We start from the raw sequence: 25,322 nt of genomic DNA, 5'->3' as shown, positions 1-25,322 counted from the left end.
TATATTGGAATGTTTGCAGTGCAGGAGCAGGAGTTAGACTGCATAATAAGCACAGGGCAGTGGGTAATAGGAATTTGATGTTATGGCTGAAAGAACCCTTTTGCCGATATACAGTATATCTCCATCCTCCACCAAATGCTGACGCGCCACTTTTGCTAGGACTGAGACTTTAAACACTTCAATAGCTCAAGTGAGTTTATTGCTTTTCCTATTTCTTTTGGGAGACGGAGCCAGAAGCTGTAACCGTAATAGAAAGCATTACAGAGGAGAAAGACAATACGATAACACCGGATAAAGTGAGATTTACGGCGCACGTCCCGCTATTTTGCCGTCTGTCATCACGGAAGGATGAGTGATGTTCCGCAGGGACCGGGGGGAAGATCTCTGCGATATTTATTGAATGCGGCGGGCTGGAGGGACCGGTGTCGGGAGGTAATTGGTGGAGCCTCGAGGCTCCTAACATCATAAAACCAGATAATGGCTCTGGCAGGGCGCGTGACCGGCACAGGGCACAGAGCTGAGGATGGCAGAACTCCGCAGATAGGAAAAATGAGAGGAGGACTAAATGGGAGAGATTCCGTTCTCTCCGCTTCTGGACGGGTCTATAAAGAAGACCACCAGTGGCGGCTTTAGCTACAAATTTCTGCGGGAGACACAAAGGGGCATGATGGCTGGCTGGAGGGGCCCATTTAGGTGATCAAAATCGATGTTTGTATGGCGAGCTTTAGATATGGTTTGCCTAAATTAAGGATAACTAGTTCAGCAATGATAGAAACCAAATGTAAACATCACAAATAGAACTCAGAGGCGATTGAGCAAAGGAGGTTGTCCAAACGATGGTGCTATTATTTAAGAAAAGTTATCTATAGATGTACTTGGCTGGCATGCGTTAATCCTTACTTGCTAGCAAGCTGCTCCTGTGTGGACAGATCACAGACAAATCATTCCAGCCCCCAGCCTGTGACTTACGAATTTACAAGCAATGGAGGGGAAGGAGGCAGAAGGAATAGAAACACTGTGTGTGTAATTCCTTATCTTAGTAGCTAAGCATAGTTGGAGACCAGAGCTTGTATTTTACAGACAGGAAGTTTTGAATTAGGATAATTCCATTTATTGGCTGATTTAAAAGAGCAACAGTAAGCTTTCAGCTTGTAAGCTTTCTTCAAGGCCCATTCACACTTGCGATTTTTGTCGGTGTTTTGCAGGAGTGATTTTTCCGCGATTTCACGTGGAAAAATCATTGAGCCCTGCAACGATTTTGCCGCGATCATGTTTAGCGCTTCTATAGCACTGAAACGCGATCGCCGGGAAATTGCCTGAAAATGGTGCAGGCGATACGCTTGCATTTCGTGTTTTTGGGCGATTGGCGGCGATTAGCGCAAATCGCCCAAGTAAGAACGGGCCCATAGGGTTTCATTACACTAGCGCTTTATAAAAAAAATTCCGAAATTGCGGAAAAACGCTCTAGTGTAAATGGGCCCTTAGACTCTGCTCCTGCTGACTGACAATGTTAGAACATACAATCAGAAGGAGGCAACATGCATGCATGAGCGCGCACTCGCACCTGCGCAGTACGGAGCCGCCCGTCTTCGGGACCACTGCAGCTCCTGAGGCCTCCCGCGGTGGCAGATTCAACCGGGGAAACAGCGCTGGAATGCAGGGACCGTGAGCATAACGGGAAGGCTCTGTAGGACCCAGAGCCTTCCCTCTCCATAGGTAAGTATCTGCTTTTTTTATTTTATTTTTGCTTCAGTATTGCTTTAAAATGTACCTGTAGGGGGGGGGGGGGGAAGGTGCTCCTCCAAAATGTACTTATCGACGTCTCGCGCATGCGCAGTAGAACAGACGGACTCGGCATCGGCTTTATTGGCCGGAGCACAAGCAGGTTCGTGCTACTGTGCAGCAGCAGCAGGGTCGGTTGTAGACTTTTTGCTGCATGAGGCAAACTTGCGAGGATGTGCCCGCTCCCGATTTGGAATGTTCATACAGCCCCGACAACTTACTCTGCTTCAGTCAGCAAGTAGCTAAATAGCTATATATGGAGTGTGGAAATTAGGATTGATCTGTTTCTTATGGGCATTCCTGTTATCTGCGTTGCTAGCTTGAGAGCTGCGATTTATTGGCTCTCTGTGGACGCTCCTTCTTAGCTACACGTTTTTGCTCTATGCTAGGTATCTGTGAAGTATGGGAACTATGATTGATCTACTCTCTCTGCTTACTCTCTTTATTGTTAAATTCTCCTCATCTTGAAACAAACTGCATTGGTATGTGAGTCCTAGAAATTGTGTGGACTCTGCGTATTTCATATCATACATTCACCAACTTTTCCATTTTTCTCTGGATCTTTCTATATTGGTCTGGGGGATCTTTTGTGTCTTTTTGTACTGGATTTAATATCAATCTCGTTTGTTTCATTTTATAGAGTTGTTTATATATAGAACGGCCTGATGAAGGGCATCCTAAAGCCCGAAACGAACATGTGTCGTTGCCTTAATTGCTAACTTCTTTACCACATCAAGCCAGGTTACAGTAAGGGCCCATTTCCACTATAGCGAATCAGCAATGCGTTTTCTGCAGGCAGATTCACATAGCCAATAATAGTCAATGGGTCTGTTTCCACTTGTCAGAAAATCTGTGAAGTTTGCTGTGCAGGAAAAATCTGCACAGCAGAGCCATCAGAATTCGCACGGCGCAAGGCTAGTGTGCGATTCGCATGTAATGTAATTAATAGGACATTTGCATGCGTTTTTGCTATGCGAATTTTCATGCAAATACGCATAAGTTTTCGTAAAAATTCATAGTAAAAGCACGCAGGCACTGATATAGTTAACCCATTCAGGTTCCGTCGTTTTCACGCGAGAAATGTTCACCTCCCATTCATTAGCCTATAACTTTATCACTACTTATCACAATGCACTGATCTATATCTTGTTTTTTCCGCCACCAATTAGGCTTTCTTTGGTGGGTACATTTTGCTAAGAGCCACTTTACTGTAAATGCATTTTAACAGGAAGAATAAGAAAAAACGGAAAAAATTCATTATTTCTCAGTTTCAGCCATTATAGTTTTAAAATAATACATGCCTCCATAATTAAAACTCACGTATTGTATTTGCCCATATGTCCCGGTTATTACACTGTTAAAATTATGTCCCTATCACAATGTATGGCGACAATATTTTATTTGGAAATAAAAGGTGCATTTTTTCCGTTTTGCATCTATCACTATTTACAAGTTTAAAATAAAAAAAATATAGAAATATTTCATCTTTACATTGATATTTAAAAAGTTTAGACCCTTAGGTAAATATTTACATGGTTTTTTTTTTTAATTGTAATGGTTTTTTTTTTTTATTGTAAACATTTTATTTGGGTAGTTTTGGGAGGGTGGGAGGTAAACAATAGATTTATAATGTAAATGTGTGTTAATTTTAAAATATTTTTTTTACAGGTGTAGTATTACTTTTTGGCCACAAGATGGCGGCCATGAGTTTGTTTACATGACGTCACTCTAAGCGTAACACACGCTTAGAGTGGCGCATCGGGAAGGGAATGGCCAGAAAAGGCGCAGCTTCTGAGAGAAGCTGTCGCTTTTTCAGCGGGGGAGAGGAATCAATGATCGGGCTCCGTAGCCCGATATATTGATTCCCTGGCTACCAAATCCGCGGCCGGGAGTGCGCGTGCACGCGCGCGATCGGCCGCGGGAGCGCGCGGGAGCGCGCATGGTTCCTGGAAGTAGAAACTACGTCCAGAAACCAAAATAGGTTAAAATCGCATGCCTACAAAGATAAACGAAAATGCATACAATACAAACGCATGCAAATTCGCATCCGCATGCAAATTAGTTTATGCGTTTTCCGCAAAGAAAACGCACCGCACTAGTGGAAACGGGCCCTAATTGTCAGTCTCATGAAAAATCTCCTTTTTGGATGTACTTGATTATTGCTCATGAAGATTGATCTCACACATTGAAAAAGTTTTTATGGTTATTTTTGTATTGTTGTACTTGTGTCAATAAAGTTGAATGAAGTTTTGTACTGCAATATTGCATCATAGCTTCTTTACAGCCCTCTTCCTAAAGAAAAGCATAGTCTATTTGAGTGTGGTGGCTGGATAGTGTAATGGTTAAGGGCGCTGCCTCTGACACAGGAGACCAGGGTTTGAATCTTGGCTCAGCCCTTTCAGTAAGCCAGCACCTATTCAGTAGGAGGCCTTGGGCGAGTCTCCCTAACACTGCTACTGCCTATAGAGCGCCCTCTAGTGGCTGCAGCTCTGGGGCTTTGAGTCCGCCATAAGAAAAGTGCAATATAAATGTTATGTGTCTTGTCTTGGTGGATGACCTATTGAGAGGACTTTGTGTTTTTGCCCTTCCCTTGGAAAGGGTTATAATAACCCGAGTATATAGTAACTCAGTCAGCAAGGGAGCATATGCAACAACTTGAGACATGACATGCTGCAGCTCAACACAGTAACACATTGGCTAGCTGTGAGTTTGTGACAAACTGCTCACCCTCAGCAAGTTGGTCGTCCTCCATTCTTCCTCAGTCAGGACAAGCAGTGCCACCTCCTCCCTTCTGCTGTGCAAGTCAAATGAAACACTGCTGCTCTCCTGCCTCCCCCCTCCTCACTCACTGTCAGACTCCTCACACAGGACAACACGCTGCTTTTCCCCAATGGTGCTCTCCTGCCTCCCCCCTTCTCACTCACTGTCAGACTCCTCACACAGCACAACAAGCTGCTTTTCCCCAATGATGCTCTCCTGTCTCCCCCCTTCTCACTCACTGTCAGACTCCTCACACAGCACAAGCTTCTTTCCCCCAATTATGCTCTCCTGTTTCCCCCCTCCTCACTCACTGTCAGACTCCTGACACAGGACAACACGCTGCTTTTCCCCAATGCTGCTCTCCTTCCTCCCCTCCTCCTCACTGTCAGACTCCTCACACAGCACAACAAGCTGCTTTTCCCCAATGATGCTTTCCTGCCTCCCCCCTCCTCACTTACTGTCAGACTCCTCACACAGCACAACAAGCTGCTATTCCCCAATGATGCTCTCCTGCCTCCCCCTCCTCAATCACTGTCAGACTCCTCACACAGCACAACAAGCTGCTATTCCCCAATGATGCTCTCCTGCCTCCCCCTTCCTCACTCACTATCAGACTCCTCACACAGCACAACAAGCTGCTTTTCCCCAATGATGCTCTCCTGCCTCCTCCTCCTCACTCACTGTCAGACTCCTCACATGGCACAACAAGCTTCTTTCCCCCAATGATGACCTCTTCACCTCGCTCTCCTCTCCCTTCTCCTCCTACTCTGACTGCATGCTGTTAGTGTAAACACAGTGCAAACATGCTGCCCCTGTAATCTCTGCGCCTGATGCTAGTGTTTCACCTTGCCTCATGAGAGAACCGGCCCTGTGCAGCAGGCGCAGTGATGCCTTGCTTCAGAGGGGTTTCATCACTGTGCCAGCCTGGCTGAGGAGGATGGAGGAAACCTCTTGAGGATCCAGATGCTTCCCCCTCCTGACGTACGTGTCCACGTAAGCCTGTAGCAAACCTCAGAGGGAAATAAACATGGCGGCTTCCATATCTCTTTCATTTCAGGTGTCCTTTAACCAACAGTTAGTCTACCATCTCTCGTAATATGTCTGAGGACCTCGGCCCTTGAGGAATGGATGTCAAAGTCCGGTCTTGGAGGGCCGAGGTCCTCACACGTTGCTGACACAGATGAAATGAATGGATAGGACTGAATCAGGAAGGGTGTGGTCCATCAAGCACATGTCTCCATTTCTCTGTCCATCCTAAACACACGTAGATAAAGTCTTGGTGAATTGAGGATGTGTATGAAGGCTGGTTTTGGTGGGGATAAGAGGTGGGCTCCTGTTGCCTGGCCTCACCTGTTGTATTCTCTCTTGCAGGGAATGTACATAAAGTCCACGTATGACGGCCTGCATGTGATCACCGGAACCACGGAGAACGTAAGTAATGTCTTCCTTATTGGCTGAATCTCTCCCTCCCCCCGTTATTTTTCCCCATTTATGTGGTGCTAAGACATGTATATACAGAGGCGCTTAATTTGAATCCTTGTGCAGATTGTTTGATACTCCTCCCTATATTGCCTGATGAAGCGGGGTTGAACCTGCGAAACGCGTTGCATTTCTTTTTGGAGTTCCTAATAAATGTGTTTGACTGTCTGAATCGCAGTCGTTGTCGTGTCTGCTTGAGGGAGGTAAGACCACCACTTCCTCCTTCAATTTTGCCATTTAAGTTGGTTTTTAAGCTCATTTAATCTAATCTTATACTTTTGGCGCCTCTGTTCATTGTATACAATGTATATAATTATGACCGACATGCAAATTATACGCGTCTCTAAATTGGGCCAATCAAATTCACTTTGTTTGGTCAGTCAGACTTCAGTCAATAACACCTGATCTGCTGCATGCTTGTTCAGGGGCTATGGCTAAAAGTATTAGAGGCAGAGGATCAGCAGGATAGCCAGGCAACTGGTATTGCTTAAAAGGAAATAAATATGGCGGCCTCCATATACCTCTCTCTTCAGTTGTACTTTAAAGAGGAACTGTAGTGAAAATATTATATTTAATAACATTTTATTTTCATTTTTGTATTATTTTACAATATTAATTTATAGATTATTTATTCAGTGGTTGCCCATTGTAAAATCTTTCCTCTCTCTGATTTACATTCTGACATTTATCACTGGTGGTGACCTCTTTAGTTCTGCCAGGTGATCTGTATGGAATGTTTGTTACTGAGAGTTCTATACACAGAGGGAGATAGTGCTTGTTTGGCAGTTCCAAGAACAACAAAATAACATTACTCTCTCCTTCATTTTTTACAAAGTTTAAAAAAAAAAAAAAACACAGACAAAACAAATTCAAACAAAAACAAACCCCTCCCTTGTCCTCCACCCAATTAGAATACTTACATTCATTATCAAATCCTACCCATATCATATCATAACAGAATTCTGACCTAACTAAATATGAACAATATTCCTGCCTCCTCAAGGCTTCTCCCTACATCTTCATCAAGCCTCCAAATTCCACCGTATCCTGAGACTCACTCCATTTTTCCCATTTGATATTATATGCCTCCAACTTATCCTGCTGTAGAGTGGTCTGGCTCTCCATACTCTTAACCAAATTCACTCTTCTAATCCACTCTTTAAAGAGAACCAGAGATGAAGCACCCCCATATGTATCAGTGGGACCATTAGAGAAAACACCTTCCCTGCTCTCTGTTTCATCCTTCACTGCTAATTCTGCTTGTTATCAGCAATGATAAGAATCCCCGACTGAGCATTCAGTCTAGCTTTGCCTGGGATGATTATAGCTGAGTCAGTCTTCTGTGATGTCTTTTCAAGCCCAAGCCTGCCCCCTTGTGGCTCTGCTTTGCTGCTTCGGGGATAACTAGCAGGAAAGCAGAGCCACAAGGGGGCAGACTTGGGCTTGAAAAGACATCACAGAAGACTGACTCAGCTATAATCATCCCGGCCAAAGCTAGACTGAATGCTCAGTGGGGGATTCTTATCAGACAGATTTAGCAGAGAAGAATGAAACAGAGAGCAGGGTAGGTGTTTACTGTCATGTTCCCATTGATATATATGGTAAAATACATGAGGGTGCTTCGTCTCTGGTTCTCTTTAAGGGTTAAGACTTCTGGTGGGAAAGGGGGTATTCACTACTGATTGGGATGAAGTTTAATCCTGGGTTACAGGTCCTCTTTAAGTCACACAAGGAAGAAGACATTTTCTCCCATAAGATCTCCATTCTAACCAGACTATTATTTGCTGTGTTTTGTTACCGAGATATTTTTTACAAGCGGACGGTAATTTCCCCACGAAACGTGCGTCCGGATAGAGGTGTCCGGATTGAGGTGCGCGCCCCTGTTCCCTCTCCGCTGTCCTAGATTGCTCTGCAGACACATCACACACTGCCCCCCCATTATGTTCTACAGAGACTTACTTAAAATTCCGTGTCCGAGCGTTATTACAATTTGCCGCTCTATGAGTTTCAATTATAACACAGCCCCGGGGGATTAGATTAATATAAATGCAGAGCGCTCTTACCACGAAAGCGTCAGATGCCGCTGTATCCGTGTTTGTGGTTACAAATAATAATAATGCAAATAACGTAGTAAATAGGAACACCTGGAATGAGTGTTCAGCTGCCGAGCTTCTGCAAATTGATTCTTTTCAAATTCCGGCGGAGGAAACACAAGAGCTGCGTTACAGCGGCGGAGAGAACGCCGCAATAATACCGGATTAGAGGACTCACACGCGGAATCTGATTGGTTGTTACAAACGAGGGAGGCTTCCCTTGAATTTAAACAGGAACTCCAGTGAAAATAATGTAATAAAAAAAGTGCTTCATTTTTACAATAACTATGTATAAATGATATAGTCAGTGTTTGCCCATTGTAAAATCTTTTAAATTCCTGATTTACATTCTGACATTTATCACATGGTGACGTTTTTACTGCTGGCAGGTGATGTAGCTGCTGCATGCCTTTTTGGCAGTTGGAAACAGCTGTAAACAGCTATTTCCCACAATGCAACAAGGTTCACAGACAGGAAACTGCCAGGAGTACCACGGTCCTCCCAAGTTTCTTGTGGGAGGTGTTTCACCACAATATCAGTCATACAGCGCCCCCTGATGGTCTGTTTGGGAAAAGGAATAGATTTCTCATGTAAAAGGGGGTATCAGCTACTGATTGGGATAAAGTTCAATTCTTGGTCGGAGTTTCTCTTTAAAGAGTCATTCCACTCAAACTCAAAAGAGGTGTGTAAGTGTGGTGGCCTGGTCATCTGTTACTTATACTGTATATCTCCTGCTCGGACTACTTCTTCTCTGTCTCAACGCACACTGCAGCTAGTTTACTATCAGTGTAGACACAGAGTAACAGCTTATACTGTACATACTGGAAGTAGCAGAAATAAACACACACTGCAGCTAGTTTACTATTAGTCCAGGCACAGAGTAACAGCTTATATTCAACACACTGGAGGTAACAGAGATCAGCACACATGACAGCTAGTTTACTATCAGTATAGGCACAAAGTATCAGGCAGCTTACACTGTACATACTGGAGGTAGCAGAGATTAGCACACATGGCAGCTAGTTTACTATCAGTACAGACACAGAGTAACAGCTTACACTGTACATACTGGAGGTAGCAGAGATCAACACACACTGCAGCTAGTTTACTATCAATACAAGCATAGAGTAACAGCTTATACTGTACATATTAGAGGTAGCAGAGATCAGCAAACACTGCAGCTAGTTTACTATCAGTACAGGCACAGAGTAACAGCTTATACTGTACATACTGGAGGTAGCAGAGATCAGCACATGCTGGAGCTAGTTTACTATCAGTACAGACACAGAGTAACAGCTTATACTGTACATTCTTGAGGTAGCAGAGATCAGCACACACTGCAGCTAGTTTACTATCAGTATAGACACATAGTAACACAGCTTATCTGTACATACTGGAAGTGGCAGAGATCAGCGCAAACTGCTGTTAGTTTACTATCAGTACAGGTACAGAGTAACAGCTTTAATAATGTACGTACTAGGGATGACAAACCTATACTGTAAAATACGGCTAATATCAGCAGTGCATGTATATTGTTGATCAGGGCTCTATTTTGAGGTATTGTAAGCACACCAGCTCTCCCCTCCACACCCTGACGCCTCTGACGCAGTGATTAAAGGCGCAGATCCAGCTGTGTTTATAGCGGTGTGATTATCGACAGAATGCGCGGCACTGAACTCCCCATCTGCCAGTGATTCTGCTGCAAGCAGCTGGAGAGCAGGATGGCACAGATACCCGGGATGACACATATACCCGGGATGGCACAGATACCCGGGATGGCACAGATACCCGGGATGGCACAGATATCCGGGATGGCATGGATACCTGGGATGGCACAGATAACCGGGATGGCATGGATACCCGGGATGGCACAGATAACCGGGATGGCATGGATACCTGGGATGGCACAGATACCTGGGATGGCACAGATACCCAGGATGGCACAGATACCCGGGATGGCGTTTAGCGCAAATCACCCAAAATCGCGAAACCCAAACGCGTGCCCTGCTCCATTTTCAGGCGATTTTCCGGCGTTCGCGTTTCAGCACTATAGAAGCACAAAACGCGATCGCTGAGAAATCACTGCACCATCCAGTGATTTTTTTCCACATGAAATCGCGGAAAAATCACTCCCGCAAAACGCCGGCGGTAATCACCGGCGTTTTGATAACGTAAGTGTGAATGGGTCCTCGTGGTGAAGTGGTTAATGATCAGGGGTGGCCGGGGGGGGGGGGGTGTGGTCAGATTCTGAAGTTGAGTTTACTAACAATTCAGCTTTGGTTTGCTGTCCTTTCTTTGTTCTGCGCAGAACTTATAATTTGTATTTGTGTGTCTAGCAGGGTTTAATGTGAGAGATGCGTCTGTTTAGCCGTTCCTCTCTCTTCTCTCTGTGAAGTTCAGCTCAGGACATGACTTGGCTTCATAGCGCTCTAATTTTATAACCCGCCGTAACGCCGGCAGAGCGGGAAGTAAAACGGCACTGAGGCGTCTGCGGAGCTGAAAGCCATCCTTTTGTGTTTTATCCGGAAAATGAGCGCAGTGAAATCTGTGTGATTCCTTTTTATTAATAACGCAGAATCCCCGGCTAAAACGCCATCAAGTAATATCGGCCGGCGGCCCCTGCGCCGGGACACGGGGTGCCGAGAGCCGCCGGAGACGGCCTTTTATTGAGAAGAGCGTTGCAGCCGCCGACCGGCTCGCCACACTGATTTTATTTCTGCGCTGGCCCGCGAAAATGACGGGCAATTTCCCTCAATTGAAAACTACTCAGACGTAATAAAGAATCTGCAGCGGTGGAGCGGGGACGAGCAGATTGCAGAGATTGGAACAATTTCAGTTTATTAGGATAATGAGGCGCTCGTATTAGAATATAGAGAGGCTAAAATCTCACCTTATTGTGCGGTAAAGGCGGCCATTACTGCTAATCATTATCACCATCCGATGTACGGACCCCGGCCGACCTCTATTCATCATTCTTCAATGGAAGGGTTGGTAACTACAGCGCATTAATGTGATATTCCAGGTGCACCAAGAAAGGACTAATCGCCAGAGTTCATCTCTATACATTGTAAGGGTTAAAGAAGAACTCCTGCCAGAATGCAACAAGAGACACGTATTAGCCATATATTATTAGCCAGCCATATACAGTATGTGTGAAGATAAATTCAGATGAAGGTTGCATACATATGTTAAAAAAAAAAAGCGCCTGGAAAAAGTGCGCAGGGTATTGCCGCTAGTATAATAAATCTAAACTTAGCGATATTCTACTACTGCATTTTGATAGTAAAATATTGGTAATATTTACCAATATTTTACTATGGCTAAACCTAACCCTACTCACACAGAACTCTTCCCTGGTGGTGCCTAACCTAAGACCCCTCCTGGTGCTGCCTAACCCTACGACGCCCCCTGGTGGTGCCTAACCCTACGACCCTCCCCTTGTGGTGCCTAACCCTAAGACCCTCCCTGGGTGGGGCTAAACCTACCCTTAGTGAATAACACTAAGACCCCCCTGGTGGTCCCTAACCCATGAACCCCCCCCCCCAGTGGTGTCTAAACATAAGACCCTCCCATTCCTGGTGGTGCCTAACCCTAAGACCCCCCTGAAAGGGTGCCTAACTCTAATTCCCTGCTTTGTTTGTGTAAGAAGGGGTAAAGGATTCCCAAGGGAGTTGTATGTAAAAGGATGGGCTACAGCAAAGGGATGTTATGCATGGAAGAGGGGGTTACACATGGAGTGTGAGGGGCAGAGCAAAATCATCAACAAGGCAAGCTAGGCAACTGCCTGGGTCCCAGTGTACATCAACGGGCCCAGCTTCCACTTTCTCTGACCACTCTCCCACCTCAACTTACCAAAAATACCATAGGAAGAAACAAAGTCTAGTACCTTGCCTCGGGCCCCAATTCATCTTAATCCTTTTCTAGGGTGGGGCGCTGTTGTGCATGGAAGGCCTAGGGGCAGAAAAAGTATAAATCCAGCCTTGGCAGCAGAAGTAAAAAAAAAAACAAAAAAAAAACAGCAGGCATGAGGGTAGCAAGAAAAATGCAGCAGGCAAGAGGATAGCAAGGAAATGCAGCAGGCACGAGGATAGCAAGAAAAAAAATGCAGCAGGCACAAGGATAGCAAGAAAAAAAATGCAGCAGGCAAGAGGATAGCAAGAAAAATGCAGCAGGCAGGAGGATAGCAAGAAAAATGCAGCAGGCACAAGGAGAGCAAGGAAAAAAATGCAGCAGGCACTAGGATAGCAAGAAAAATGCAGCAGGCACAAGGATAGCAAGAAAAATGCAGCAGGCACGAGGAGAGCAAGAAAAATGCAGCAGGCACAAGGAGAGCAAGGAAAAAAATGCAGCAGGCACGAGGATAGCAAGAAAAATGCAGCAGGCACAAGGATAGCAAGGAAAAAAATGCAGCAGGCACAAGGATAGCAAGAAAAATGCAGCAGGCACAAGGATAGCAAGAAAAATGCAGCAGGCACAAGGATAGCAAGAAAAATGCAGCAGGCGAGAGGATAGCAAGAAAATGCAGTAGGCAGAAGGATAGCAAGAAAAATGCAGCAGCCACAAGGATAGCAAGAAAAATGCAGCAGGCACAAGGATAGCAAGAAAAATGCAGCAGGCACAGGGATAGCAAGAAAAATGCAGCAGGCAGAAGGATAGCAAGAAAAATGCAGCAGCCACAAGGATAGCAAGAAAAATGCAGCAGGCAGGAGGATAGAAAGAAAAATGCAGCAGGCACAAGGATAGAAAGAAAAATGCAGCAGGCAGGAGGATAGAAAGAAAAATGCAGCAGCCACAAGGATAGCAAGAAAAATGCAGCAGGCAGGAGGATAGAAAGAAAAATGCAGCAGGCACAAGGATAGCAAGAAAAAATGCAGCAGGCACGAGGATAGCAAGAAAATGCAGTAGGCAGAAGGATAGCAAGAAAAATGCAGCAGCCACAAGGATAGCAAGAAAAATGCAGCAGGCAGAAGGATAGCAAGAAAAATGCAGCAGCCACAAGGATAGCAAGAAAATGCAGCAGGCAGGAGGATAGAAAGAAAAATACAGCAGGCACAAGGATAGCAAGAAAAATGCAGCAGGCACAAGGATAGCAAGAAAAATGCAGCAGGCACAAGGATAGCAAGAAAATGCAGCAGGCAGGAGGATAGAAAGAAAATGCAGCAGGCAGGAGGATAGAAAGAAAAATACAGCAGGCACAAGGATAGCAAGTAAAATGCAGCAGGCGAGAGGATAGCAAGAAAATGCAGTAGGCAGAAGGATAGCAAGAAAAATGCAGCAGCCACAAGGATAGCAAGAAAACTGCAGCAGGCAGAAGGATAGCAAGAAAATGCAGCAGCCACAAGGATAGCAAGAAAATGCAGCAGGCAGGAGGATAGAAAGAAAATGCAGCAGGCAGGAGGATAGAAAGAAAAATACAGCAGGCACAAGGATAGCAAGTAAAATGCAGCAGGCGAGAGGATAGCAAGAAAATGCAGTAGGCAGAAGGATAGCAAGAAAAATGCAGCAGCCACAAGGATAGCAAGAAAAATGCAGCAGGCAGAAGGATAGCAAGAAAAATGCAGCAGCCACAAGGATAGCAAGAAAATGCAGCAGGCAGGAGGATAGAAAGAAAATGCAGCAGGCAGGAGGATAGAAAGAAAAATACAGCAGGCACAAGGATAGCAATAAAAATGCAGTAGGCACAAAGAGAGAAAGAAGAATGCAGCAGGCACAAGCAGGGGCGTAACTAGGCCCCACCGGGCCCCCCCTGCAGATTTTCAGAGCGGGCCCCCCCTCCCCCCCCCCCCTGGGGCCCGCTCGCGGCCGTTTTGTGGGTGCTGGAGGGGTGGCAGCATGAGGGGAAAGCCTTGCCCACAGTCGGCGGGGAGAGGGGTAGTTCCCCCCTCTCCCTCACCTCGGGGCTCTCCCCTCTGCGCTCCCCTCCAGCTCGTAAGTGTGTGGGGCTGTGGTGGGCAGCGGGCAGCGGGCAGCGGCGGGCAGATACATACCTGCTTCCGTGCGTTCCATCGGAGACTTCTCCCTCTAGCGGCTGACGTCAGCCGCTAGAGGGAGAAGTCTCCGATGGAACGCACAGAAGCAGGTATGTATCTGCCCGCCGCTGCCCGCTGCCCGCTGCCCACCACAGCCCCACACACTTACGAGCTGGAGGGGAGCGCAGAGGGGAGAGCCCCGAGGTGAGGGAGAGGGGGGAACTACCCCTCTCCCCGCCGACTGTGGGCAAGGCTTTCCCCTCATGCTGCCACCCCTCCAGCACCCACAAAACGGCCCCGAGCGGGCCCCAGGGGGGGGCCGGGCCCCCCGCGGGCGCAGGGGCTGCAGGGCCTATTCCTACGCCCCTGGGCACAAGGATAGCAATAAAAATGCAGCAGGCACAAGGATAGCAATAAAAATGCAGCAGGCACGATGATAGCTAGAAAAATGCAGCAGGCACGATGATAGCTAGAAAAATGCAGCAGGCACAAGGATAGCAAGAAAAATGCAGCAGTCACGAGGATAGCAAGAAAAATGCAGCAGGCACAAGGATAGCAAGAAAAATGCAGCAGGCACAAGGATAGCAAGAAAAATGCAGCAGGCACGAGGATAGCAAGAAAAATGCAGCAGGCAGGAGGATAGCAAGAAAAATGCAGCAGGCAGGAGGATAGCAAAGTCACGTTGCAAACTCAGCTTTTTGCCGCTTGGTATTGCCGCTGCTTTTCGTGCACTTTCAATGAACTTAGACATTTTTGCAACCTGTTTTATTTTGTCGCTTCTTAATCTTGGCGCTTTGTGGGATTCGGAGAGGTGGATGAGCTCCCATAGCTTGTTAATTAGCAGCCTTGAACTTCCCTGACAGTAACGTCTCAATAATCCTGCAGCTCAGCGGGTAAATCCTCGCCGGCCGCATGTCTGCCGATTCTCTCGACGAGGAGCGCAATATAAATATTTCGATCAATCCTGAGCGTGCAGCGGGAGGTGGGAAGAGGTTCCCAGGGACCCCCAGCTAGGGATTTATAGGGGGTGTCTAAAGTCGTCCCCCCAGAACAATGCCTGTTCCCTGGCCTACAGTGTAACAACCAGAACTACAAGAGCTTGCAATCTATTTACTTTTCGACTTTGTCATTGTCCATAATTTAGAGAGGACAGGAGCCACACGTGTAACCAGTTCTAATAGTCACTCAGGTTTCAAGTTAAAAGACAACTGAAGAGAGATAAGGAGGCTGCCATATTTATCTCCTTTCAAACAATACCGGTTGCCTGGCTGTCCTGCTGATCATTCTGATCAGTAGGGTCTAAATCACACACCTGAAACGAGCATGCAGCTAATCTTATCAGATTTATCATAGATATCTGATCTGCTGCATGCTTGTTCAGGGGCTATGGCTAAAGGTATTAGAGGCAGAGGATCAGCAGGATAGCCAGGCAACTGGTATTGATAGGAAATACTTAAAGAGGAACTCCAGTGAAAATAATGTAATAAAAAAAGTGCTTCATTTTTACAATAATTATGTATAAATGATTTAGTCAGTGTTTGCCCGTTGTAAAATCTTTCCTGTCCCTGATTTACACTCTGACATTTATCACGTGTTGACATTTTTACTGCTGGCAGGTGATGTCTGTGGAAGGAGATGCTGCTAGCTTTTTTGGCAGTTGGAAACAGCTGTTATTTCCCATAATGCAACAAGGCTCCCGCAATGGGATGTCAGCACCATGGTCCTGACATCACACTGTGGGAGGGGTTTTACCACAATATCAGCCATACAGAGCCCCCTGATTACCTGTTTGTGAAAAGGAAAAGATTTCTCATGGGAAAGGGGGTATCAGCTACTGATTGGGATGAAGTTCAATTCTAGGTTACAGTTTCTCTTTAAAAGGAAATAAATATAGAAGCCTCCATATCCCTCTCACTTCGGGTTCCCTTTAAGAAATCCAGACTGTTGGGTCACTCGTGTATTGCAGCACTTTTCGTAAGGTCTGCCGGTCGACCTCTCCTTTCTCCGTCAGAAATGTGCTTATTTGGAAGATGGCTGATTTCCGTCCAGACCTGAATTGCTTTCTCTGATTTCTCTCCGCAGTCACCTGCTGACCAATGCAAGAAGATCCACGCCGGCGATGAGGTCATCCAGGTCAACCACCAGACTGTGGTGAGTCTCGCAATGATGTCACTGTCATTTCTTTCAGATGCACTTCCTGATGTATACGATGTAGGCATATATTTCTTTTTGCCACAATAAAAAGATTTAAAAACAAAACAGCAAAAAGACCTCCTCACCTCGAGGAAAAAAACGATAATTAAATTGTACAGCCAGTGCTCAGCGTCTGGCAGGTACACCACACCTGCAATTCCATAGACAAGTAGCGAAAGAAAGACACGGCACTCAGGAGCTGTGTGCAGCAACAAGCTGAATTGGAGCAGACGATAGCACCACATGTTTCAGGCGGAGCCCTTCCTCAGGTGTGGGAAAGAATGGCTCCGCCCGAAACATGTAGTGCTATCGTCTGCTCCAATACAGCTTGTTGCTGCACACAGCTCCTATGTGCCGTGTCTTTCGCTACTTTAAAAACAAAACAAAGTAAGGCCCGGTTCACATTAGCGTTTTTTTTTACGGATCCGGCCATCAGGATCAGCCAGTGTGCTGTAGACTGTCAGTTTTCTATTTGTTCCTATGTAGCTGCAAAACCTTCCGTTTCCTGTCCACTGGGCACAACGGTCTGGAAAAATAGGTCCTGCGGCATTTTTCTGTCCATTGAGCGGAACGGACAACGGATCCGTACAATCCCTTGGTTAACATTGGATCCATATCGCATACCGGACCATTTGTACAGCATACGTTCCGCTTCCGTTCCGCTCACCGCTAATGTGTACCGGGCCTCAAACTGAAGCCACCCTGAAAATACTCAGATACTCACCTATGTAAAGGGAAGGCTCTGTCCCATACAGCACAGGTGTCAAACTCAAGGCCCACGAGCCGAAGGCAGCCCTCCTTGCCATTTTATGTGGCCCTTCAGAGCCACCAAAATCCATCATTGAAAGCAGCAAACAAAAGACGACACAGTACTATCCCATCCAGAGGAGCACACCGGTGACAGCGATTCTGACCGAAACATTGTCAGTTGTCAGGGTGAAGCAATAAATAACAGGACACTCCCCAAGAAATTAGCATAGGGCCCCATCCTTGAATCCAACGATGCTTTGTGTCTCTTCTGTTCTTCTCGGCAGTCCCATGCTCTGTGCTTCCACACCTCCTTCTCTCGGACCGGCCAAGTGTCACGGTTTCTCTGTGGCACTAATGATTTGCAGCCTCTATCACGGCATCACGGGGCACAGGTCAGATGTCCCGACCTCTTCACAGAGCAGGAGAGTTTGCAGTTATCCATTTCACTGCCCAAAGTCTTTGCAGAGAACACTAAAATGCATGCATCACATCACACTCTGCAGCTTTGCGCTGAACTTCATCAGCAGCACAACAACATAAAACTCCACCCTTAGCGAGGAATTTCTTTGAAGTTGAGAGAGAGTGAGACAGGGATCTCTACCCTGGCAATCTGGTGACAGAGCATCTGAATAGTGAGGTGGATATCTTACCTTTCAATATGCTTGTGAAGTGCTAGAAATCCTGTATGTATCAGGGCGTGATTCCACTAGAGCGGCGCGCGCCTGCGAGACGGGAGCCGGCTTTTCCAGGTCTGCGGGGAAAGCACACAAATCCCATCAGCCGTGCCATGCACGGCTATGGGATCCGCAGCCTCCCGCGCCGATTCGGATGGAAAAGCCGGACGAATCGCTAGCGGTAGCGATTCGGCCGGCGTTACCAATACTCCCTATGGCAGAGTTTCCCCGCACTATTCGCCCGTGGAGAAACTCTGCAGATTCGCGGCGGCTTCCGCTCAAGTGGAAACACGCCCTCAATCATATTGGTTGCATTCCTCTGTGCTATTGTTTTTATTAATAATTAGGGATAGCTGTGTGATTTTATGCACTTACAGTCCTGGGACTAGAGTTATGCACTTGTAGGCACTGTGTTAACATTTCTGATATGTGAAGTTTTTACCAGAAATAAAGAATTTAATATTTTGCACATTTCGGTCTTTATTTTCTTATTTAATATATTCATAACTCTTCATGTAGAGCTGTTTACTAACTGTGATTATTGCTTAAATAGCTTCCCTCCCACGCTCCATGTGCCAATCTCTGCGTAGGATGGAGGGAAAAACTGTATAGGGGAGGGGTGTGGTTTTGGGAAATTGGGGTGAGTTTAAAGGTGTGGCAGGGGTGTGTCTTAGTGTTCCTTTTTCCTGGCTCCAAAAGTTGGGAGGTATGCCTTCTCCTGATCATGTGACATGCCTCAGGAGTACGGGGTATGCAGCATAGAGGATGTGGCTCTAGTACATGTGTATAGTTACACCCCTTAGTTAGGCATTGCCCTCGTGGACTCCTTGGAAGGCCCGTAAGCATTTGCATCCTCGAGTGCTTCTAATGCCGAGCACAGTACAGAATTCCCCGTTTTTGTAAGCAATCAGGGACACTGGGATAATGAACCAGACAAATCCTACTTACAGAACTGAGTTGCTGATAGTCAGCCACAGTTAGAGACTCTGAAGCCTCTTAAAATTCATCTTTTTATTTAACAATCCCCTTCTACACTATCACCCCATGTAAAATGCCGCTATCCCGTGACATAACGCTGTGTTTAACCCCACCAAAGACCGGGGGAAAAAATCAACAACTTTCCTGGTCGTGAATTTTGCTGCCCAGGGGAGGCAGAGCTTTGGGCTGTAGCTCTGCCTCCATTCACGTCAATCCTCGCGGATGTCCGCCTCTCCCCTGCCCCTCTCGGTGAAAGAAGGCTGAGAGGGGCGGGGGGATGCACGATCAGCGGGGATTGACGGGAGTAGAGGCAAAGCTACAGCCCTAAGCTTTGCCTCTACTAGGAAGCATGTTATAACTATAGTAATAAAGAAAAAGAACAAACGGGGACAACGGGAGCTCTTTTGGTGTATTATCATAGGATAATTGGCCAAACGCAAGCATATATAATACTCACAAGTATGGGTTGCTGTAAGCAGCAACCAGCTTAGCTAGACATGTGGGGAAATCCCGTCCCCACTCAGTCTTTCCAGGGATAGGTCGCTGCTCCTTTAACAATCCTTCAATTCAGGGATGTCTTGAAGACCCCACATAGTGGGGTGACGTAACAAGATGTGGAGAAGTAGGAGGCGCCCTTGTAATAGGTTATATCTTTGAGTTGCATAAATTTGTATCAGAAGATTCTTGCCTACCTTATGTAAGGAGACTTCCACTTTTGTAAAGGATATAAATATTTTATTGTTAGTAAGCCCTTCAGACAACGCGTTTCGCGGCTCAACCCGCTTCCTCAGGTCAATTAGGGTGCTATAATCAGATAAGCAGAGCCTGGGTGCCTAGTCTCTGCTTATCTGATTATTATAGCACCCTAATTGACCTGAGGAAGCGGGTTGAGCCGTGGAAAGCGTTGTCTGAAGTGCTTACTAACAATAAAATATTTATATCCTTTACAAAAGTGGAAGTCTCCTTACATAAGGTAGGCAAGAATCTTCTGATACAAATTTATGCAACTCAAAAATATAACCTATTACAAGGGCGCTTCCTACTTCACCACATCTTTCTACTAGGAGACGCTCCCCCAACAGTGCCCCGGGAATTGGGGGGGTAAACACAGCGTTTTGCCGCGGGATAGCGGCGTTTTAAAAAGTGGAATTTCAAGAGGCTTCAGAGTCTCCTTAAAGCAGGTGGTTTCGGCACTCGGCTCTGAGCCCTGAAGCTGGGCGCCGCTATGGCACTAATGCTGTAGTGCCCGCCCCGTGCAAGGGTAATTCAGGGTTTTCATAATCGCTGCACCCCAAATTACTTCTCCCTTACGGAGCAGTAGGGTGATTCTTCATTCGGCTCACCCTGCGCCCTGCGCAGATACAGGGTACACCCCAAGAAGGGGAGTGGCTGTACAGAAATTGGTAGGAGGCATCCCAAAGATTGTATATAATCAGTTCCGAGTGGGAAATGCCAGGCTAAAGCCATAGATTTTCCTTTTATTGACACCAGAAAGGATGACACATTTCAGGGGACCTGGCTGCTGCTTCTGCAGGTGGTAATGCAGCTGCAAGCACGAACTTGGTTCCTTTTTTAAGTCACTGTGCTATAGACCTGAGGAATTGGGCAGGTCCAGCGAAACGTGTTGTCCTTTCCTCGTGTCAATAAAGCTATTTCTATACCTTCAGACTGTGAGGTAAGGGTCGGTTCACACGTGTGTGGATGAAGAACGAAACGGTAAGCACATCCACGAGGCGGATGTGTCCCGCCCGTTCTGAATCCGCATGCAACCATTTTCACTGTCCGTTCCACGTCTGCACGTCCGCTGCGCCGATCACATCGGCCAGTACGCATCATCACTCACCTTTCCTGCCACTGCTGCTCAATCCCTTCAATGGCCTGGAGGCCAGCAGCAGCTTGGGGCTTTCCATAGGCTGCAACAGGCCAAATCTTCCTAGCAACAGGGAGACTTTTCATTGGGCCAACATGAACCAATGAGAATTCTCCCTGTTGCTGTGAATTCCCATTGGTCTTTTGCACCCCAATGCTTCCGCTCAGAGCAGGGACAAGGTCCTCCAGCACCCAAGGCTGAGACACCAAAGTGCGCCCCTCCATCCCTCCTACCCCAGTCCTCACACACTAATTGCTATTAGACTAAGAGGGCCACAGGGCCCACAACCTTCCCAACACCTTAATCTCTAGTTATCTGGCTTGCAGTCACTGCTATGTATCCCCTTTTCTTATTTCTTTCTGCTTCAAACACAATTAGGAATGACAGCTGAATGAATTGTGCGCCCCCTCCTACCCTGAGGCTGGAGCCTCTCCAGCCTATGCCTCGGCCCGGCCCTGCTTCCGCTGGCCACTGGGCTGTTTTAAAGGGACCGAGCGGCGGCGATGGGCAGCGGGACATGTGAGCACGATATCACAGCGACATCGGGATGTGGGCAAAATGGGTGACGCGGATGCGGCGACTGGCCTAGTTAGAATGGACGGTGTCGGTTCTCATAGGCTTTCATTGGACATGTTTTCCCGTCCGGTCTGGGAAAATGTGCTTTTGTTAATCTAAAATGGAAGATGGGTCAGAGAAAGTGGCAGTAAAGCCCCTTGACACCTACTGGGCCCAAGGCACCTGCCTAAGTTGCCTGGTGAGTGATCCTGCTCTGCAGACAGGCATCATTCCTGATTCTGCGCGGTCCACTCTCCATCCGGCTCTAATATTTGGAACATTTTTCCCTCTTAATTTGGGGATCCGCCGGCTCGATGCATTACAGATGGTGCAGAACGCCTCTCTCGCCCTCTTGCTCACACGACGCCACAGCCTGCGAAAAAGGGTTTCTGGAGTTGTTTCAAGAATGTCTAATTGGGGCTGTGTTGTCAAAATAGCGCGTTCAGCGAGTCCAAATGAATCTGCCTGTAATATGAAAATATGGTTTATTTCCCGCAAACACGTTTTCATCCGCGCTCTGCAGCCGAGCTTAATTAGCGAGTTCAACACTGAAACATATTTTTTATGGCTGTGTTTTATCTGCCGCCGCTCTGTCGTCTCATTAAACGCTTCCACGTAAGGGGACCGGCGACTGCAGCAAAGCGCGATCTGCGCCATCTGACGACACCGAATGCAAATAGGCCCGGCCGGCTAATTAGAGCTGAATATATTTGTGGGCACTTTGCAGTTGTGTTGCGCCAGACATTTTTCTGAGCTAATAAGTTAACTGCTTTAGCCCCGGAATCGCTCTAGAAAGGGACGGCGGCAGCGGCGGGATCGAGAGCGCGCCGATGCTTCTTTTGTTGGGTCTGGGCCGCCGTTATCACCTGAGACTTGAGAAAAGTTCTGATGTACTGAAAGTCAGGGTCCAGTCACTCTGTGGCGTTTGCGGGCATTTTCTGCAGATTTCAGAATCCCTGGTGATCGCTGTCGCTTTAAAAAGCGCTAGGGTAATTAAAAGTGTACGGAAGTCATCTCGCTGCAGCGATCGTTGCTGATTTTCGACTTGCAAAAAATTAAAACATGCAGCGCTATTTTTTCACAATTTTAGAGTGAACACAATTAAAATGTTAAAAAAAAAAAATTTGCTAAATTGTCCAGTAAAAAATTATGCAAAAAACATAAAAAAAAAAAAAAAAAAAAATCCCCAACGTAAAATGCTACCGATTTTTGCTAGCATTTTTGCTGCAAAATTGGTAGTAACTGAAACGAGCTCTGTAACAAACCAAGCGCCTCTGTGAGGTGAGACTTTCCTGTGTATGAGAAGGTGTGGATGTGTTGAGGTAGAGTGCTCCAGAGGAGGGGAGAGGATCGGGAGAACTCTTGTAAGCGGGAGTGAGATGAGGTGACCACAGGAGAATATTGTTAGTAGAGCGGATTCTGTGTGCTGTCTCTCTACTGACTGGATGACGATGTAGAAAATAATGTGACCTTAAAAAAACCAAAATACCAGGTCTGGCTGCATTTTCCAGCATCCCTACATAATAGTAAAAAAAAAAAAAAAACATTTAAAAAATAAATCCATGTGCACCATGTGAGGAGGTGGGTCTCGTCTTTCACAGGAAGTAGATGGGAAGGAATTTTAAGACCATACCCTGAGTTTAAAAGCCTGTATGAATAGATACAGTTTGAGTTTGACGCATTTAGTTCCATTAGGGCTCTTTCACACCAGGGTCCTTTTCCTACGTTTCAACGCAAAGGCAATTCTTTGCGTTAACCCGGGAGCATTGAAACGCTGGGAGTCTGCGTTTTCCCGTCGGGTTTAATTGATAGCTACCGCCGCTGATTGCGTCGCACCGCAGATTCCCGACGACACGCCGCAAGGCATATAACGCATGTAGGAGAATGGCACCTGCACGCGTTGTCTAATGTGAAAGAAGCCTCAAATAAATACAGTACTTATGATTTTCACCAATCAACACGAAGATTTTGAGCAGAGGTGTATCTAGGGAAAACCACGCCTATGGCTAACACTGAAAGCCGCCCCGCGGATCCATCTAAAAAAAAGTAAGGTCTAATTTTATTTGAAGTAATTGTATTAAAGAGAGACTGAAGTCTCTCAAAATTCAGGGGATGCAGCGTTTTAGTTAGGGCATTGATGGTAAAGAGATTTTTAAAATAAAAACCTGAATTTTATAAGACTTCAGAGTCTCTTTGCTTAAAGGGATACTTACTGTAGAGGGGTCGGGGGAAAATGAGTTGAAGTTACCCGGGGCTTCTAATGGTCCCCCGCAGACATCCTGTGCCCGCGCAGCCACTCGCCGATGCTCCGGCCCCGCCTCCGGTTCACTTCTGGAATTATAGACTTTAAAGTCTGAAAACCACTGTGCCTGCGTTGCCGTGTCATCGCTCCCCCTGACCAGGAGCGCACGGCGCAGGCACAGACCATACTGGGCCTGCGCAGTACGCTCCTGGTGACATCAGCGGGAGCGAGGACACGGGCGTGCAGGCGCAGTGGTTTTCAGACTTTAAAGTCTGAAATTCCAGAAGTGAACTGGAGGCGGGGCCGGAGCATCGGTGAGTGGCTGCGCTGGCACAGGATGTCTGCGGGGGACCATTAGAAGCCCCGGGTAACTTCAACTCATTTTCCCCCGACCCCCCTACAGTATCCCTTTAACGACCGCCTAACGCCGATTGGCGGCGGCTGGTCGTTAGTGGTTTTACATGGAAAAGGTGTCTCCGTGAACTGCCTGCGAGCCTCCGATCGCGGCTCGCAGGCGAAATGTAAACATGCGGGGAAGAAATCCCCGCTGTTTACATCATAAAGCGCTGCTGCGCAGCAGCGTTGTAAAGGAGATCGGGGCGATCCCCGGCCTCTGATTGGCCGGGGATCGCCGGCATCTGATAGGCTGAAGCCTATCAAAGGCAGCGCAGGAAGGATATCCGGCCTGCACTGCCGAGGGGAAGGAGGGGAGGTATGTGAAGAGAGGGAGGGCGGAAATCGCTGCGGAGGGGGGCTTTGATGAGCTAATCACAAGTAGCCGGCGGCGATCAGACCCCCCAGCATAACATCCCCCTAGTGGGGAAAAAGGCGGGGAAGTCTGGTCGCCCTGGCTGTAACAGGATCTGTGCTGTGGGCTGGAGAGCCCACGCAGCACAGATCCAGCAGAATTGCCTCGGACCTTAAGTGGTTAAGTTGAAGTGAAGTATGGCCTGAAGTATGACATTAGGTCAGCCAGTACATATCCCCAAATAGAAATTCCACAGCTTTGTCCCCTAAATCATGTAACCAGGCAGCAGAAACCCCAAGATAAAAAGTAGAATCCATATGAAGAATGCCAAGGATGCTATGGAGCAGCTCCCCCAGTATGAGGCGCCCATGGCATATGCCATACCTGCACCCCTGTAGATACACCTCTGGTTTTGAGAATATGCCTTGGAGATCTTGCGGTTGCCCTTTGACCTACCCAATAAATGAGCATCTCTAGAGATGTCCATATGAGGGCTGTCCTTTCCTCCTCCTGCAACCCTTATGGCTGATGCACACCAAGAGTGCTTCTGAGCGCTTTTAAAAAAACGCCAGCGCTTTGTAAAGCGATTGGCTAATGCATTTGAATGGGTTGGATCACCCCAGAGTGATGTGATTTTCTCCTAAATGCAAACACGGGTCCTGCAGCATTTCTGCTGATTTCTGAGGCAATACAGCCTCAATGTTCAGTATAGGAAAGTGGAAAATCGCTCAGACAAAATGCAAAATCAGAACGATTTTTCAAGCGATTTTGTTACAGAAGCTGTTCAGTTACAGCTCTACTGTAACAAAAAATAAAAATTGCTCCACCAAAACGCTCCAAAAATCGCTAGGCATGCTCAGAAAATCGCTAGGCACATGCCTAGAATCGCCTAGGAGAATCACTTCAAAAAAGCGCTGAGTGTTTTCGAATTACACTAGTGCTTTTTGGTGTGCGCTGGCCCTCACTGTGTTTTCATATGACCCAGTTGGGAGGTGGAAACTGCAAAGTAAACAAAAGTTATGTTGTCCGGTGTTCTCTTTCTCTAGTAAACATTAATGAATGAGGCTCGATGAGTGATTTCCTACTCGTTGGCAGACCACCGCCACGGTGGTGGGGAGGGGGTTATTGTTGGTGACCTGCATGCCATAAAAATCCATATTTAGCTGGCGTGTCACCACTCGGCTGCCATCGACCGTCTTTCCAGCCGCCACCATTTCCAGGGTGGAGAA

The 25,322-nt window shown here is 46.9% G+C and overlaps 1 protein-coding gene across 5 annotated transcripts in view; it reads left to right on the top strand.

Moving 5' to 3' along the window:
* The window catches only part of LOC137528643 (connector enhancer of kinase suppressor of ras 2-like), a 563,792-nt gene that overhangs the window by 332,917 nt on the left and 205,553 nt on the right, over window positions 1–25,322 (top strand). For all 5 annotated transcript variants that reach the window (XM_068250054.1, XM_068250052.1, XM_068250051.1 and 2 more), the window contains exons 7-8: window positions 5,914–5,973; window positions 16,166–16,234. In XM_068250054.1, the coding sequence (XP_068106155.1) occupies window positions 5,914–5,973; window positions 16,166–16,234 (129 nt within the window). The remainder of the gene's footprint in view (window positions 1–5,913; window positions 5,974–16,165; window positions 16,235–25,322) is intronic.

Source organism: Hyperolius riggenbachi, chromosome 8, assembly GCF_040937935.1.
Source record: "Hyperolius riggenbachi isolate aHypRig1 chromosome 8, aHypRig1.pri, whole genome shotgun sequence".
Taxonomy (NCBI): Eukaryota; Metazoa; Chordata; class Amphibia; order Anura; family Hyperoliidae; genus Hyperolius; species Hyperolius riggenbachi.
The sequence above is the reverse complement of the archived record's forward strand: the minus strand, read 5'-3'. Positions and strand labels throughout refer to the sequence as shown.